Consider the following 19,370-nt stretch of genomic DNA (forward strand, 5'->3'; position numbering starts at 1 on the left):
AAACAAACACTATTAGTTTCAGTCCGTTAAATCAACAAACCCCTTCAGTTCACAGTATCCAGCCATCCCCAAAGGAGCAGCACAACTGTTGTGTGCACCAGCATTGGCTTTGGGAGGACTGCTTTAAGACCACATCCATCCATCTCAAACAAGTTGCCTTTCTTCAAATCTCAGAATACTGGGTAAATATTGAGAGTGTGGGACTGGTGCATCCCATACCTGCCCTGGCACATGGACTCTGAGCACCTCTGTTCACGGGACAGGCTTGGAAAAAATCATTACAGACTTAAACCTCAAGACACTGGTAAGCTATGTAATAGGTTATTCGCACCATATAGACATTTGATACCACTTTTGACAAGGCAACATGTAACTAGCCATCCAAGCTCTTCTTTTAACTAGCTTGAAGTCCAGGATTTGCAGTAGTAAGGAACATTTTTTAGAACAAATTTTTCTGCACATTACGAGCTTCAGTGCATATATTTACACTACACAGGTCCTGCCAACAGTAACAGCTCAGTGGCCAATGAGCAGAAGAGAGAGGTTCATTAAAAACCCAAATAGAGCCGTTACATAACCAGCCGTTCTCGTGGTGCCACAAACACACTCCTCCTTCATCCCATCTGCCCCCCGCCCCCTTTCTCTCCCTCTCCCCCTCCTCCCCTCCCCATGTCCACCACATCCCACCATCACCTTGTCCCATAGCAACAGCACATCATGGCTCCGCTCCATATCCCGGCCTAACACTCCCATTTTGTTTATCATAAAACTGAACACAGGAAAGGCCAGAAGGAGGAACATTAACAATGTCTTTTAAACTTTTTGAACTCTCTCACTGAAAGTTAAGAATGAAACTCAAATCCAGAATGTTATTTATAGACACTGCCTTGAGCATATGAGGGTAGTGTGATGAACAAACAGAGCAGAAAGTGCACCGTGTGTGAACACAGCAGATGGCAATAAAGATTAGGATTTAGGCTGCATCTTGTCCTCAAATGGGACACTTCCACTGTTATAACAAGTGTCTGTATTCATTTTCATCAGATTAGCGCCTGCTCATATTCCCCTTCTGGCTATGATGGAGGGACATCCAGGAAACAAAGTGTCAAAATCTTTGCACATGGTAAATTCAGAAGCTTTTACACTGCCCTCTACTGACAGATATAGCATATGGCAACCAGCATCAAACAAGACAAAAATATAATTATGGATGTCCACAAAGCATTGTGTGTTTATTAAAGCCCAGCCACCATTTTTGCCATTATTATTTTTGTCAAACTGGCAAACATTCAGGACAGAAATGAGAATATTATAGAACTACTAATGAATAACTCACACTTTGTCACACAAACAGTATAAAACAGTATTAATCTCACATTTCACAAAATATACACAGGCAATCAGAAATGTATTGGGGAAAAGTCACAGTGGAAATGACTGTGGATTTCCCGAGGACTGTCATACTCTATTTTGACACAAGAGGGCACTGGAGGGCTTTGTGGAGAGGCAGGGCTGACCTGAACAGGCAGCAGTGGAGCTGCTTTGGTTGGAGTGGTCTCTGCTCTGAGCCTGAGGGGTCTGAGTGTGGACACAGGTGGTAGGGTACTGCTGTTGAGGTGGGTCTGTGTGTGTGAGGAGCGCTGGTCTCTGGTAAAGAACACAGAGGGAGGAGCACTGCCAGAGGGGGCCAGCTGGAGGTCTCGTGGAGCACTCAGAGTGCTGGAGTATGATGGGGGGCACTGAGGTCGCTGGTGCAGAGAGGCCTGGCTGTACATGTTACCCCAGGGGCACGACTGATAGGCAGTGATCCCACCTGTAAGAGCACACATGTTAACAAAGCTGTGAAGAGAGCACAGAAGTAGGACCTCAACTTTAAACACCACTGTAACTGTAATGTTACTGTTGTTGTCATCTATATGTCATTTATATGTTCAGGCTAGTCTTCTGAGGTTCCAGCAGAAATAACAGAGCATTTAACATTGCAATCATTAATATGATCTAGTGACACTAGTCTGAACTCACCATGAGGGCCAGTGGACTGGAGCAGCACTTGTCCTGTGCTCTGGGACTGAAAGAAGGCATGGCCTCCGGTGGAGTAGGTCACCACACCAGTGGAGCCAGCGCCAGGGCCAAAGGTCAAGTAGGACGTGGAATCTGGAGGATTGGGTGTGAGGTAAGGGGAGGGGTTGAGATAGGGCACACAAGGCTGGGGCTGAGAGCTAGGATAGGATGTCTGCAGCTGGTACAGGAGAGTGTTCTGCTGTGCTGAGCTCAGATAATCCATCTTCTCCCCAAAATCAAACAGAGAGCTACAAGTGAAGCAAAGAAAGTACCACCTTTAAATGTTTTGTTCAATATGGATTTATGATTAAATAATAACACATTTTGAGTGTTTACAATTTACTACAACATCACTTCATATTAATGTTTTCGTCTGACAAATTTATGACCAACTGTGCTTTGAGAAAGAATCAGATTCAGTTTCTAACTAGGCCATATAAAATATTTCAGCATTTAGTAATTACTGATCTGCACAAGTCTGTGCATGCTTTGAATGTTAAAACAGACTCTCCCTCCTCATCATGAGTATTTCACAGGGTACCAGCTCATGTGAGCACATCTCCCTGCTGTCCCTCTCCTGTCCCTCTCCTGTCAGTGCTTGTTGCCCCAGTCCCTGTCCACATTATCTGCTTGTATTCCAGTCACAGTCCCCAGTGAGTGGACATGACCTGGTGTCAGCCTGCAGAGGCTGCATGTCATGATGTGGCAGAGAAGCGCCTGCCTCCAGAGCATCCAGAAACAGAGGAGATGTGTGGGCCAGCGAGTTGAGGAGCGGGGGGTTTGGGTTGCCTGGGTTGTAGGCTGTGGTGAACAGAGGCAGGCTGGCTCGGCGTATGGGAGGGGGGCTGTGCATTGGGCGCGGGTGGTACTCCCCTAACCCCCCCTGAGATGAAAGCTGGTGTGGCTCTCCATCTCTAACTCTGGAGTGACCTGCAGATTAACACACATAAAAGATTAAAGGGTGGTTCAGACTCAGAGGATTTATACTGTGTCATTATGCGTGCCAATGAATCTGTCCACTACACAGTCTACTTTTAAGTAGACTGGCGAAAAAAGATGAGTTCATATTGTAATTCCGGATAAATGCAATTCTGAATAAATGACTCTCCAATACTGTATACATGTTTGTGTCTGTAGAAATGTATATATTCCATATAAAGACACTTACAATGGGCAGGTTTAAATATTAAATCTGATTTATAAATGTTTAAGATCCTTCAGACATGTGGCGCACTCCTTGGTGGCTGCACATTTTATTGTGTGTATTGTTTTACCTGGACTGCTTGAGAGGTTGCTGTACAAAGGAGGTAAAGTCAGCGCTGTGGGTGCAATCTGAGACTGTTTTGTGGTAAAGTGTCCAGAAAAAGATGGTGGTCTATACAGAGGAAAGCACATGGGTGAGATCAGGTCAGCCTCATAAAACTATTCCAGAGAGGACTGACTTGTTGAGGGGCAAACTGGGCAGAGCAGGGGTCACTTGAGCATGCGGGGGGCTGCTGTGAGGTCCAGTGCGGCTTGCCTTCTGCTCAGCCTTTGCACTGATTGAACGCTCCACTTTTCTCCACTTTGCTCTGCGGTTCTGAAACCAAACCTGGACAAAAAATGTGAAGAAGTTAAAAGTTGTGGTATATTACAAGATATTACTTGAGTAGTGTTATTTAAAAGCACGATACAAAAATAATGTTCAAATAAAAAAGGCTTCAAGGATGTTAGAGGCCCTTGGTATATGAACATTTGTAGAGTTAAACTCTTACTCATTGAAATCATTTGTCATTATGTTAAATGATCATGTCTAAAACCTGAGGAGGCAAAACTGACTCTAAATTCTTCATATGTGAATGTACAAGTGATTTTTCACTTATTCTCTATGACTGTAATCTGATCATGTTGTCTTGTATGTTTCTCACCATTATTCTTTGGGGTGTGACCCCAACTGAAGCAGCAATGGCTTTCCTCTTCTCTGCATCAGGGTAGTGGTCTTCCTGAAACAGGGACTCCAAGTGCTCTAACTGATCTGACGTGATACAAACACATAGACAGGTTGAATCAAACTGAATGCACATTTTGAGAGAACTTTATCCACCTATAGTAATTCTTACCTGTACTATAGAGAGTGCGAGTCTTTTTCTTTGGGGCAGGTGGCAGGAGGCAGGTGTCAATGTTTTCTAGTCCTGGCATCACTGGATAGCTAAGGGATCGCCCGCGGTCCCTTGTGCTGTATCGTATTGAGCGTCTTGTCGAATAGACTTGAGTTATCTCCATCTATCATGAGTTTATGAATTTACAAATGACACAAACTTAAAAGCAGGTAAACGTTATGAGCATGTATTGCAGTGTAAGTAGGCTGACCTCAAGAGGCTGGGGGTTAGTCTGTGGAACACTGTGTAGATAGGGGCTATGGGGTCGTTTGGTGCCCTGGGGTGCAAGAGGTGTAGGCTGGATTGGCAGTGGAGGCTGCGAGGAGTACAGAGCCATGGGGACAGGGGGGCGGTACATCCCAATGCTCCACATCCCAGACATGGGATCAGCCAACTCACTACTGTCCATCAGCCCATCAGTAGGCTCCAATGAGGGGTCCGCTGGGCTTTTCTCAAGTTCCTGAGCTGGGTTTTCGGTCATCCCTTTGTCGTCAACAACTTTACAACTTTTTTTACATCTTGACCGCTCATTTTGTTTTTTGCTCCGCCTCTTCCTGCCTCTTTTCTGCTCATCTTTGTCATCACAAGCTTCTTTATGTTCTGTTTTGGCAGATTCATTGTTAGTAATATCTTTGTCTGCTCCACCTGGAGACCCAGCCTCCACCTCAACTCCAGCCACAGCCTCTGGTTCAGCTTGATCTGGTTCCTCTTCATTATTTTCATTATTTCCTGCTTGTTCATGGTCCCCAGTTTGTTTTCTGCAGTTTATCTGATTAAAGAGCAGCTCTACTTCATCTTCCTCCTCCTTGTTCCTGTCTACAGGTTGATCATTCCTTGGTTTCAAATCTTCCTGTTCCTCACATATAAGGCTTGGACAGTCTGCAACAAGAAAAATCTTACAGGTCAGGACCCATTATTAGGCCCGAGCACCAGAGGCTGGCGAAGGGCCTATTAGTATCGCAAAGCGATGCTCCAAGTGGCCCGAAAGTGAAATGGTGCAACATGACTCGCCCGTAGTGACCAGGGACCCTTGCCATGACGTAGCAATGCGCCAGAGGTTTCCGAAAATGTATAGTTTGTCGGCCAAAAAAAAGAGGAACATTGTTCTCATATCAGAAAATTAAAGCCGCTTAATCTTCTCCTAACCAGCTCACCCATTTTTCACCCACTGAACAATGACGAAAAGTCCTGGAAATTTTGCCATCTGGTAAAACTCGCGCTTCCCTACGTTTGGGCTATTTCCATTTTCCAAACATAAATAAAATGGCTCGTCAGCGCCCCCAAACGACTCAAAAATGCATTAGGGAATATGAATGACACAAAAAAAAATTTGCATGTACAATCATGAAATTTGACACAGAAGTCGATCATGTCAAGACAAGGAAAAAATATTATTAAACTAACACCGTGTGCTCCACTAGGGGGCAGCAATATTGGCTGAAAGTTTGCTAAGCTTTTACGAACTCCTCCTAGGGCGTTCACCCGAACGAGCTCAAATTTGGTCCACATTATCTCAAGACGTGGAACATCAAAAGTTATTCAAATTTTCACACACGTCTTACGGTCTCTGAGCAGTGAAGCAACAAAAAATGCACAAAATTTTGGAGATTTACAAATTGCTCCCATTTGCTCAAATGAACTCTGATTTCAACAAAATTTGAAACAGTTGTTAAACTCTCTGCCCTGAAGCCACTTAATGTGAAAATTATTAATTTGGCACATTAGCGCCCCCTATAGATTGAAACAAATATTAATATGGGAAAAAATCATTTGTTCCCAAATAGTTGTTCAAAAATTTCAGAAATTTTGCACAAAATTCCATTTTGACATCCTGATCCAAAATTCAATGACACCCATGTCATACTTTTTATGGCGTTGCCATAGCGATGACATAAACTCTCCATTGGTAAAATCTACAAAACTTTGGCCGATTTCACTCAAATTTTAATCGCGGGTTCACACCCCGACCCTGAACAGATTTATATATGAAAAGCTCAGATGGGCGCAATAGCGTCCCCTAGGGAAATTGCACGGTAGTGCAAAAATGTATTTTGTTGTAGACATATAAAATTTGGTACGCAGATTCATGACATGATCTCAATCAAAAAAGTCAATGATGACCCCATACCATTTCCCATCATGTTGCCATGGCGACAGGCCAAACATCTGCCCTCACCAATAGGACGCCCAACAAAAACTTTGGTGTAGCCAAACCAAATTTGGTACACAGATGCATCATGGGAATAGGAACAAAAAAGTATATTACGTGGTTGCTAGGAAACCAACAGGAAATCGGCCATATTGGATTGATCGTGCGACCTGTCCTCGTACTTGAACAAACTCATCCTAGGGTGTTTGACCCAGACAGAATCATTCTGTATCATCTAGACAAGTGGGATATTAAAAGTTGTTCAAAGCTTTTTAAGAGGTCAAATGGTGATGCCGTGGCAACGGTGCAAATTTCGGGTTCGTTTTTGGGGCTCACCATCAAACTTCAACGCCTGATAATTTGCACAAACTTTGGCCGATTTCACTCAAATTGTAATCGTGAGTTCACACCTCAACCCTGAAAAAGACTGATGTAAGTAAAGAGGGTGCAATAGCGCCCCCAGCAATTTGCACAAACTTTGGCTGATTTCACTCAAATTTTAATCCTGAGTTCACATCTCAACCCTGAACAGATTGATGTAAGAAAATACAAAAATGGGTGCAATAGGGCCCCCTAGAAAATTTGTATGTAAAAATAAGGTTTTATTTGTCACAGATATACAACATTTGGTACCCACATTTGTGACATGGTCTCAATTAAAAAACTCAATGATGCCCACACCCCATTTACATTGTGTTGCCATGGCAACAAGCCAAAATTGTATCCTTGCCAATGAGACGTCTTCACACAAATGTTGGTGTAGCCAAATCAAATATGGTAGCCAGATGCATCATGGCAATAAGAACAAAAATGTATATTGTGACCATACCCTTTTCAAACCGGAAGTCCGCCATCTTGGATTTTATTTATTTTTTTGCAAAATTTTGAAAATTGCAGGGTTAGATTAAGATTTATAGGGTTAGGGTTGGGGCTATGGTTAGGATTACGATTACGGTAATGTTAGGCTTATTAGGTCAGTGTGAGGTGCAGCGTTTGCGGGGCGCGGCGTTTGCGGGGTGCGGCGTAAGCACGCGCGAGGGCCGATCATTGTCGCTTGCGGCTATATTTTGGCCATTATAACTTATAAGATTACAAAAATGCTACCACAAGGGCTCATTCGGTGTCAGTACGATTAAGAATCTCTTTAAAAGTCCAAGTGTTTGGTATAGGTCGTGATGTTGCATATATTTAAGAGACAATTAATTTATCTTTGCCTCTTAGAAAGCTGCCAAAATACTAATTACACTGAACAAATGCCTACAGGCCGAGACATGGCCCGGTGATATCATTTGCTCGATGTACATTTCTGAGTCATTGGAAGACCTGGAGGTGGAACTTCACGTGATAAACGCCGCCCTCTGGAGGAGTAGCCCCCCACTCTCTTCATTAGTGTCCCAGCTGTGTAGCACCTCACCTGACTGCTTATTAACTGCGGCCCGCTAGCTGCAGCTAAACTAGCGTCTATCTGCAAACACTGGGTCAAGAATGTTAATGACAAACTTTCATTTTAAGTTGATTTGAGGTGCTTAGTCAGGGACTGGGACGCTGTAGATCAATATGTGTCTCTAGTGCAAGACTTTTACTTTTAAGTTGTTGAAAGTTTTAAAACATGACACACTCAGGACTTCAACGCTGTGGCAATGTTGCAATAAAAGAATTAATTTGTACTCAAAAGTTCTTACCAAAATCCTCAGATGCATCACAGTCTTCGTCCATTTCGACGCGGCCTCAGTTAAACCAATAAACTTGTCCTAATAATCAATTAAGCGGCGCAGGTCGAGAAGCGGATCGCTCCCGGACAGAGGCTAATAGGCCTGATTGATTGATTACCTGACTGAGTGTGTGACCGAGAATTATCGCGTGAAGGCTTCGGCCAATCAGCGAGCGCCGCAGGTCCAGCCAGGGTTAGGGGAACTCAAAAACACTTCAGCCCAAGAGGACATTTATTCATCTTTAGACCTCTTACTATGTCACTGTATGAAAGAATATAAAGTTATGTGTAGTACTGATTTCAACTTATTTAACCAATTATACCTACACACCAGTTAGGTATAGTTGTTTAAATACAATTACAGTTACAATTACAGAATACTGTCTGTAGGCAATTTCCTATTAACTTAATTACTGGTAATGGGTCCTGCAGTATTCTGAAAACATTAAGTAAATAAATGGTTTGCTGTTTCACCTTTTTTTTTTTTAAAGTTGCATATAAGCCTAGATATATAGGCCTATTGTTATTATGTGGAGCACTTTGGGAACTATCTTGTTTACGAAATGTGCAATAGAAATTCTTGGACTTGTAGCCAACATAATTTATAGCCATTTTATTTGAAGGAAAGAACAAGTCCTTGACAAGTAACTAGATTTGTCCCAAGGCCACACTTAATAGCTCTATACTGCGAGTGCCCTGGGTGATCACATAAATTCAAAATTGGCATTGAACCATGTAGGCCTACTTCTTTTTGCCAATGCCAAATAGCCAGTCTCTTGTGAAAATGCCAGGTGTGACCAATGTCCCTGCTAACAGTTGCAGTTGTTCTAGTTGCTCCCAGCAGATGGGGTACTACTGAGTGACCAACCATTCAGCAACCTCAGCCAGCATCTGTCTGCCCTCTCTCAGCTATAATGCTTTTACTGTCTTACCCCTCCTATATGAAAGAAGGCTCACAAATCGCAAATCCTTCCTTGTCCATGTGTGAGCCATATAATGCCACAAATCATATCAACAGCCTTCTGCACTAAGTTCTATGAAGCGGTTGTTTTCAGTACAATAGTAGTATTCGCATCTCCTCCTCAACAACTGACCTTGTTCTCTTACAATCTGATAACAGGGATGTAAACTGGAGACCCTTTTAGACACTCTCTGCTCCTCCTCATGTTCTTACAAATCTCAGTGGATACTTGGTCTAATCATTTCTGATGCAAGTATAGCAACAACTCCTCCCTCCTTTTCTCTCAGGGCCTTCAGAGTTCAGACAGTGTAAATAGCCTGGATCATATACAATAGCTGTGTCAGTGTATTTTGTATTGAGATGCACAGGGTTGCAGCTAATGTCAGTGGGTCAGTTATGGTATGTAGGCCAAGCTAATGTTGGTGTGTGATAACGCCAGGGCGAGACTTTACGCCAGTCTGAGAGGTATTTCAGATGTCTTACTAAAGAGCATTTTCACTGTGAGCACTGGCAGAGGTTACTTTATCATCGGCCTGCACCATTTAGGGCCATGTTCAGAAGGTGGTAAAAAAAAACTGTGTGCTGACTTGTATCAGATAGTATTCAAGAGCTCTGAAAAGGATGGATATCTCAGGGGTTATAAGAGAAATATGTTTTTGAAGATGAGTGGTGTCAGTGTCAAACAGATAAAGCTGCTATAGAAAAATTTTTATACCAGCTTTTGTTCACTATTTTATACATTGTTTCTCTTCTAGACAAACCTGTCATTACATCAAAATAAACAACCTAAAATATTGAGGCAGACCAAATAAATTTTACCATGTCCCTTCATTCCCCAGTCATTATCTCAACTGCAATCTCAGCAATGTAGAGTATGTTCAGCTGGAGATCAAATAAATAATATTTTACAACACTGGTATGCATTCTGCTCCTGTAGCCAAGTCTCCCTTAAAAATATCATATTTTACTGTAAAACCTTAACATTTTTAGTTAGGCTTGTATAATGGTATGTGTTGCACCTGTAAAAAAAAGTTATGTGGTGAGAAACTGAGGCCTTAAAATCATTGTTTGTCTGTTGGTTACCTGTAGTCAGATTTGAATTAATACAAAGACGAGATTTACCCAATTCAGGTTTTTATTTGAACAGAGTGGCAGATTAGTGACATGTCGGTGGCTTGGAGGATCTGCCCTCTTCGCTCACTCAGCCAATGACAAAAACTCAGCCTTAAAAAAATGCAAATGTATAAAAACAGGAATGGGAACAGCAAACAGAGTGCCGCCAATAAGGCTGGACACAAAACATACACACAAACTCACACATGCATAGCTACACACAGTCCATTCTCCCTCACTCATACCCCTGTCTTATTTGGCTACGCAGGCTTAAAGATGAGTACAAACACACATTGACTTTAGAAAAGACAGTACATGTTAAGATCATTCCTGCCCCGTGAAAAAGTGGCGTGGCGTCTGTGCATCCGTCCCACTGCGGAGACGGACAAACGGAAACAGACAGTGAAGACACAGTCAGTGTGAGAGCGGCCGGCCCACATTCAGCAGTGAACTGAGCAAACACGCGTCAACGACAGGCCAGTGTACACAAGAGTCTGCTGTGAAATATCAAGGTGAAGCTCGCACACACACAACAGTGGCAGAGGCGTGTTACCGCTCAGTGGAGGGATGCGGGGGCTGCTGGACAAAGGAGACCGCACTCTCCACCACAGTACATTCGAACTTTGACCCCAACCCTGGTTTGTTTTGGAGTTCACAAAATGCACACTGACATCCACACACACCCAGACTAGTATAGTTTTGACTCCCATGCATTTTTGATCTACAGTACTGAGTATAATAGAAGCTACTAGCCCAGTCATACTGGTGTGGTTATTGTTACAATCTCTTAGATAAAGCACAATTCCCAAAATTTCAAAGCCAAGCCCAGATTCCCTGTTCCCTCCCCATAAAGAGCCCACAGCAGGGACAATGACCCCATAGGCTCAAACTCAAGGTCTTATAACTTGTCATAACTTTATGGGCCAAAATTATGATATGATTGCTGTACAGCAGACCATGGATGAGAGCACCTGGAAGTCACTTGCTGTTTAGAGTTTTGGCCCACACACTTTCAAATGGGCCCCTCCCGTTCCTGAACAGAGCCAATGGCAGAAGATGAAGGTGAGGCATGCAGAGTGGGAGGAGTCAGAGCTGTGATGACAGATGTGCAGTTGTGCTTTTTACACAAACAGACCAAACGTTAAACCAACCAGAAACTAACTACAATACCAATGACATACTGAAACCACCTGATCTCTCGCTTCACAAGTGAAAACGTCACAACAAGGTTTGATGTGTGTGTGTCTGAATGCAGAGCAATTACATGTCTGTTGTGTAGCAGTGTGGCATGTGTGTGTGTAACTTTGCTGGAGAGAGCACAGCTCTGTGATGGCCAATATGATGAATAAAACTCTGAATGATCATGCAGATGATTAGTGATATGCTGTTATTTACATATAAACCTTTTTAAACTGCTAAATACACATCCTCCAGTTTACTTATTATTATCACGGTATTATTCATTTTATTACTCACCATCCAGCCCAGACACTGATATATTATTGATTATTATTACTATCTGTAACTAGTCTTTAAACAGCTAAGAGGAGCAGACAGGTCGTCAGCCTTCTGTAACATACAGTGTTTCCACGGCAGCTCCTCGACATGGAGAAGCACGCTGCGTCTGAGCACTATTTTCTGGTTGGCCGAGCACAAAGCGAGAGGTCGGAGCCACCTTCGAGCTGACACCAGTGACTGTGTGTGTGGGCGTGTGCATGTGAGCGTGTGCACGTGTGGCTTAATGTGGCTGTATAGATGCAAATATGCATGTGTTTGAGCACCAGAGACGGAAGGCACAAAGAGACCTTTCCTCTAACCTTTGACCCCGGGCTGTGTGCGGCCAACCAGACGCTCCATGTGTTTGGGGTGAGGGGTGGCGCTGAGACCACCACCACCTCTTTGTACCCATTGTGTCTGCGCTCCCTCGACCCCTTTCATTTGTTCATTCGCTCCATAAAAACAGAAGAGGAACTTTTTGTGCTGGAAACACAGGTTAAGAGCTTGTGTTTTTGTTTTGTCCTTTTTGTACAAAATAATCATATCATTACATACAGAACAAGTATCTGTCGAATATTAATAACAACATTTACTTTAAAAACATCTGGTGTGTATGTGGGATTTTTTTCAGAATATATTTTGATTTTTTTTTTTGTTCTTTTTTTGTCCTCTTTTGTGTTTTCATCGAAAAGAAAGTCTCAAGTCCGTAGAGAGAAAGGCGCTCACAAGTGTGTTGACGGTGATGATAGGTTGCAGCCGGAGGAGTAGGATAGGGCGCAGAGTATCCTTCTCTAAATCTCTCTGGGTCCATCCGTGTGTGGGTGTCTCTCTGGCCTCTAGGGGAACGAGCCTTATGCATAAAACTCCTCCTGCTTGTCTGGTTTCTGGTAGGTTACTGTGGCCTGTTTAGGTTCTTCCAAAGTGTAACTGCCCTCGTCCTTCTTCTTCATCCTGTAGACCAGCAGCATAACCAGGAAGGCGGCAAAGAGTGCCCCCACCACACCGCCGACGATCACAGCTGCCAGAAAGAGGGAAATACTGTTAATGACATCAATGCATCTTCAATGTGACAGACATATCATTGTTTATATTGTTTACCAGCAACTACTGAAGCCAGACCAATTTGCATTTTGATTATTGAACATTGTAATTATTCATCTTTTTCATCAATGTTGATACTGAATGAAGTCAATTAATCAGAGAACTACAATAACTGCAGACTGAATAAATTTAAGAAAATAGTATATTGTCTGGATTGGACAACAGAGTGAAAGCTATATTATATTAAACTCTACTTATTAGCGTTTTATTATTTGCATAAAACCTAATCAAAGTGGTTTGGCCATTATTATGCTAAAAGTAACTACACAAACTACATCAACCCAATGCATTGCACCAATTTAATGGACCCATATTACACTACTATTTGATCTATGTTATAATGTTGTTTCCGCATCTTAAGCATAGCCGGAGTAGCTTGTTTCATTCACGCACATTTAACACATTCACACATTTAACCCTGCATATTTAGGCTGAGCTCTTCTTTCAGACAGAAAACACTCTGTTCCACCGTGTGATGTTGTGTAGTAATACAGGAAGAGCTCCACTGTGTTTTTAAACTCCACACACCTTCACTACAATCACTTGAATTATTTCAGATCTGGAATTGCCAACTGAACTACTGAACAAAAGGTAAAATGTAGCTGTAACTTGACAGCTTCATGATGTTACAAAGTGGAACAGAGCATTTTGAGAAACAACAACAATTAATAAATAACTATAACAATTAATAAACAAGGATTATTCAAACATATGTGAATTAAACAAAACACAACTCCAGGTATGTTTTTGATTATGTAAATATAATTATAACATGGCTTATATCGAGTCAGTTTTGAGTAATATAGGACAACTTTTAACAACTAACAAATCACTGCTAAAAACCCATATATGGTAGTTGTAATGTCTGTTAACAACATGTAAAAAATTTGCAAGTCATATTCTGCAAGGAAAAGCTGATTTAAGTAGGGAAATAATCAAGAGTGAAGAGTAAATTGCATAGCTCTGAAAGTCTTTCTTTCCGTGCATTGTGGCTAATTTGTAAGGTCGCATTACAGGGCAACAGAACTTTCACTGTGCAATCAGTGAGTAGGAGCCCATCCTTATACTACCACAAATAACTCAAATCTACATCTATCACAGACACACACTAGTCTAAATGCTGTTGCCTCCTGCTCTTTACCAATGACCAAGAAATCGGCGAAAACCACAGCCAGCAGTCCTCCAATCAGAACAGCTAAAGCAAAGAGAGAGCCAGTCAGGTCAGCCCCTTCACTTTCCACTACAGCTCTTCGGGACAAGGAGCCAGGCCACTTGAAAAGGGATTGGATTAGGCCAGAGGGAGAATGATGAGAAAAAGCAGGAGGAGAAAGCGGAGGGGAGGGCTGGTTGGATAATGCAGCGCCAGGATTGCTGGTTCTCAGTGGGTCAAAAAGCTCTAAGCAGCGCATTCGCTTACTGTGATAAATGTGCCCTTTGTGGATGCAAGGTAATACAAGTTCATCTACAGAGCACGTGTAAAGCAAGGGAAAGAATACAGAAGGCAACGGGGTGAAATAATCTGTTGATCTAGGAGGTGCTTAAATTGACAAAGAGCATTAATCAAACTTACACTTACAGAAGCGGGAGTCTAGTACAACAAAACAGGGCCACTCTAATGTGGAAAATGGTATTTACCTATCAAAACCTCTTTCCTCTCCAGGATGTTTTTCTGTGGTAACTGGGCTGCAGAGCTTCCCCCATCTACAGTGTTGCCGATCAGATCTGGCTCCATCGGAAGCCCTCGTCCCAGTCCATTGCGGTTCTCTTCACGGATCTCGAAATCTCCACTTGGACCAGCGACACCCACCTCGTTGTTACTCTCCTAAAAAAAAAAAGAGAGAGAGAGAAAAGGGACATTTAAGGCCATAGTAGGAAAATTTACATTTGTTGTAATCAGATTTGTTCCAAAGAGTGGTCACGTTGATAATTATCCTGACCAAAGCAAGAGTTTCCCTGGCATATGTTCACTAAAAAAGCCTTAAAAACAATGAGCTTCTGTGCACTGCAATTCAGGGAAACTTGTATATTGTCCAGCACATATACAAACTTCAAAAACATGGCAGACATAAGTGGAAACAAACCTAAGCACATCATGAAAGTGGCTCAACAGAAAGGAAAATGCCTCAAACTGTATATCATTTCACTGTTTAAACAACAGTAAGAAGGATTGTGTTAATATTGATAATTATATAAAACACTTTTGACCAAATGGCAATGGTCCCACAGGGAAGTCCTATTAGAGGTGACTATACACCACAAATATTCATTAATACATCCTGCTGTACAAGGTAATAGAACAACCACACCTTTGTTTATTTTAAATCTGTTATCGAGCTCTTCAACAGTCTATTTTTGGTAAATGCATTACATCGCATTGTGGTTTAATAGCAGAGTTAAGGTCTAGGTGACAGTAAAAAGGATTCTTCGTGTTTCACATTTTGTACAAATGTACCAAGAGGCCAGTGGCTAGAGCATTTACTGCCTTGTCTGAATCCAGACCTGGACAATGTGCAATGCTCCTTTGGCACAACAGTGACATAAAACATGAGTTCTTTGTGTTATATGTCATATAAAGAGTTGTGGTGTCATGCTATCCAGTAAAAATTATAAAAAAAATGAGGATTCTACTGCTGGGTTTTGGTTTCCTCTTTTACAATGGTCATAAAAACTACAGTGATATACACAGAGTCTGTCCACAAAATGACAGTTTATCCAGAAAACTCTCAGGAACTCTTTGGAGCACGACATCCCTGGCTCTGCTCCCGGTCCGGCTGTCCTCTATGGCACGTCATTGGATTTTTACCTTGTTTATTGTCAATTCTCTGCTGCCAGAGAGGGCTGTTTTCAAATTATAGCAGGGGCCAGTTTGCTCCATGTCAGCCCTTCACTCTGCCCATTGTTTCCTGTCACTAAAGGCCAGAAATGCCCCCAAAAAACCAACACACAAAAATAGTGACACAAAATGTGAATCCCAGATCAATTTGAGCTATATGACTTTTAGTTGTCAGTCATCAGTCCAGCATGTATCTAAATATATATTTAAAAACCGTTGCTTGGGTGAGTTATCTAAAAAAGAAAAGGCTGAGTTTTGAGAAATATCAGTAATTGACCAAGGAACACATAATCTGCATATTCTTTCCATTTAAGATTATTATATATATAACACTTTGTATCTGTTACCCAGATGTTTTTCAAGATTACTTATCACTTCATTGTTTACAAAATCTGTTTTACTGCAGATAAACAGGTATGACTCGTCAGTTCTGACAACACAGACCAGACTAAGATCTTCCTAGTGTTACACAAGGAGATGATGTCTGGTTAGGCCCCTAGAGGTCAGTAAAGGAACTAATGATTTGTTTTTGTTGTAGATTCATAAATAATACTTGTTTGGATCCAGTGTGGGCTTGTTATACTATGGAGGTGTCTGTAATCTAATTTGCTTTCATGTAGCTGTGTCACCTGGCCCTCACCTGTGTTGTGGTGGGCTGCTGCGTTCTTGTTGTGGGTGAAGCCTGGGTGGTTCCTGTTGTAATAGGAACCCTGGGTCGAAAGGGCACCCTGGTCCGGACTGTGGTGGTGGGTGCAGCAGTGGTTGGTGCTGTAGTGGTGGGCTCGGGTGTAGTCACAGGTGTCGTAGTCAGGTCGTCTGTAGTGAACTCTGTGTCGATTCCTGCGTACAACAACGTGGGCTCAGGGGACAGGTAAACATCATCTTCCTCTTCTTCTGTGGTGCTCAAGTCCTCGGCTCCAGTAGAAGGTGCGGGGGTCTCGGCTGTGCTGGTGGCCGGGTTGGTGGTCACAATGGGCGCAGCAGTGGTCTGGGCTGCGGCAGCGGCCCGGATGCGCTCCAGCTCTCGTTCTCTTTCTCTCTCCCTCTGTCTCTCTAGCTCTCTCTCTCGCTCTCTCTCCTCTCTCTCTCCAGCTCACGGACACGCTCTCTCTCACGTTCCCTCTCGCGTTCCCGTTCAGCTTGGCGTTCCAGCTCCCTCTGTCGCTCCCTCTCCTTCTCCAGCTCACGCTCCTTCTCTAGCTCCCAGAATGCACCGCTCTCCCCATCGGCCTCTGTTGTGGTCAGCATCGTCGTGCTGATGTTGGTGGGGTCTGGGTTTGGACTGGGCTCTGCGGCAGGGGAGGCAGAGGGGGCGGGGCTTGTGGCCTGCGTGGTGGAGAGGATGAGGGCCTCCTCTGTGGTGAAGGACACGCTCACGGGGGTCGGCCGCACGCTGATCTCAGGAACTACAAAATAGACACATTCCTTCATTAAAACATAAACATGATCAAGGTCTCACATTTGCTTTCATTACAACAGGAAGACATGAACCAGTCATAATAATGATATATTATTTCCTGAGCCTGGTGTAATCTAATCTAATGGGACAAAATGTTCCATCACAATTGCAATGACAGTACAATCCTGATCTAAAGTAAGGGAATGTTAAGCAAATAATACAATACTATAAACATATTTGTGACCTTATTAACTGTTGCAGTTTTACACTTTAAATGAGCTCATTAAACAACACTGAGATCATCTCTCCCATAAACGGTCACACTTAGGGGGATTTTAAGCAGACTAAATTGAAAGTGGAAAATCTGTGCGTTTCCTGATTTGCAGTCTCTTAGAAAGGTTATAAGCATGAGTGGGAAAGAGGCGCAACCAGAGCATCAGTGAGAAGAAGAGAAGCAGATGCTGCTGAGTAATTCTTTTTTTTTTTTTCTTAAATCTTGTAATACTATTATACCACCTTTCATTTTGTTATAGCGGTAAAGCTTCACGAGTTGAAAGAGGAACAAATTAAATTTACAGGCACACAGGCAGAAGGACTGACAGAAGCTGGCGAGGATATAGAAAAATACGGAGTCCAACAACACAATCTTTTGTCGAAACAAATCAGACTTCACAAAATGGCAAGCTACGGAAACAGGATGTATCAGAAAATGCACATTGGTGTGGGTTCAAAACCAGCCTCTCTCAGATTTGGGGCTCAGTATCTCAGTATGAGATAAAGCATTTGCCAGGCTGCTGTTCATCCACAGGGGGTGCCTCTGCTGCACTCGCCTGATCTGAATTGTAATTTACTTTCAGCCATCGTGCTGTCTGAACTCGGGGCAGCCCTCAATGAGTCATGCCTAATAAGGAAATAAGGAGAAGAGCTAGACTGCAGCTGTATCTGAAAACATCAATCTAGAGTAAACCAAAGTCATTTGATTCAATCACTAATTCCCACACAACCAGACAAACAACAAAATATAGGCATCCACAACTGTTGGCGTGCTTGTGACAGGCTAATCTGCAGTGGACCATAATCTGATTAAAGTAAATAAGATCTGGGGGAGACCGGAGTGTTGGCTGTATGCAAGGGGCTTCTGTGTTTAAAGGTGTTTTCCATAAATCCGTATCAAAACCTGTCTGTCAAGCCAGCTGGCAGTTTGCATTGTGCGTGGACTGAGCTAGCTGCATCTATGAATAGTATATTCACAATTCAAGGGCGGCCAGGACGAGGGGTCAGAGGTCACCTGATTGAGACCGAGCAGCTGTCAGGTTTAGAAGAATAAGAGCATGTGGTGGTCTGCTCCTTGTAAATATTAACAGCAAAAAAGAAAACGAGGAAGGAAGGCCACTGAAGTGTCATTGAACTGAATTGTTCAATAAAAACAATCCAATTTTCCATAGATTTTATTTGGCTCCCGTATTTACCTTAGATACCAGCTAACTGCAATTGTAGCTTTGAGGTATAATTTTAACAGTTATATTGTCAGCAAATCCGTGACTCTCCTCCTTCAAGAAACTGCTCAAAACTATTTAGAACCAGTTTAAATGTCTAACCTGCTTTTATTATAATGCATGCCTGTATTTTTATACTTTGATAACCTTGTTTTTTTATGTACTTTTATTTGTATTCTTTGTACAGCATCTTTGAGTGTTTAGAAAAGTGCTATATAAATAAAATGTATTATTATTATTATTATTATGCCATGATGAAATGTTGTGAATAAATCATTATTATTATCCTAATTTGAGTTGCAAACAGACTTACAGCCAGAGCCGGAGCCTGAGTAGAGGTCTTCATCGTCATAGAAATCATCTCTCGTTGACCCCTCGTCATCACTGGGTGCCCAAGTCTGTGCCTGTGGGAGAAACAGGAAGTACAGTGGACAGATTAGAGGGCTGATTGGGGATGACTGAAGCAATTGTTGTTTCATTTGAAAGAGAGCCCACTTTGGTAGATTACACACACAGCTGTCTGAAATGGCACCAAGGCAGACACAGGAACATCTGTCTGCCTCTCCATCAACCTTACAGCACAGAAAGAAGATTTTTGAAGAAGAACTTAAGATTCTGCAAAAAGCCAGCTAAGGAAAATATGAGAAAACACAAGTGTCCAATCTTGAACTGAGTGTCCAGTAAAGCAGTCAGGAAAACTAAATAAAAGTAAATGATTAATAGCTAAAAACTAACATTTTCATTAATTCAACTGTAATAAGCCCGTATAATGCGCATCCATGAGCTTCAGGACAATGAAAAATTAGGACTGTTGCCATAGCAATAAACAATTTAAAACACCATTATCATTTTTAATGAGAATAGTCCTAAAAATGTTGCATATCGAACTAGAAGCGGAAGCTTAAACCCAT

The 19,370-nt window shown here is 42.4% G+C and overlaps 2 protein-coding genes across 2 annotated transcripts in view; both read right to left on the bottom strand.

The window, feature by feature from the left end:
• Nucleotides 1–1,251: 1,251 nt before the first annotated feature.
• LOC129410113 (histone-lysine N-methyltransferase 2B-like) lies at nt 1,252–8,357 on the bottom strand. The gene is made up of 9 exons (XM_055157497.1): nt 8,031–8,357; nt 4,411–5,078; nt 4,161–4,323; nt 3,969–4,075; nt 3,504–3,652; nt 3,336–3,436; nt 2,730–2,991; nt 2,023–2,309; nt 1,252–1,813 (listed from the first exon to the last, which is right to left on the bottom strand). The coding sequence occupies exons 1-9, from the start codon at nt 8,062–8,064 to the stop codon at nt 1,401–1,403; spliced, it is 2,184 nt and encodes a 727-aa protein (XP_055013472.1). The 5' UTR covers nt 8,065–8,357; the 3' UTR covers nt 1,252–1,400.
• A 1,780-nt stretch (nt 8,358–10,137) lies between these two features.
• sdc3 (syndecan 3) overlaps nt 10,138–19,370 on the bottom strand; it is a 39,856-nt gene continuing 30,623 nt past the window's right edge. The window contains 5 exon segments of the mRNA XM_020932715.2: nt 10,138–12,648; nt 14,367–14,553; nt 16,205–16,642; nt 16,645–16,970; nt 18,773–18,863. Coding sequence (XP_020788374.2) covers nt 12,482–12,648; nt 14,367–14,553; nt 16,205–16,642; nt 16,645–16,970; nt 18,773–18,863 — 1,209 coding nt within the window. The 3' untranslated portion in view covers nt 10,138–12,481.

This window comes from Boleophthalmus pectinirostris, unplaced genomic scaffold, assembly GCF_026225935.1.
Source record: "Boleophthalmus pectinirostris isolate CB_2022bp ecotype Guang Dong unplaced genomic scaffold, ASM2622593v1 HiC_scaffold_21, whole genome shotgun sequence".
NCBI lineage: Eukaryota > Metazoa > Chordata > Actinopteri > Gobiiformes > Gobiidae > Boleophthalmus > Boleophthalmus pectinirostris.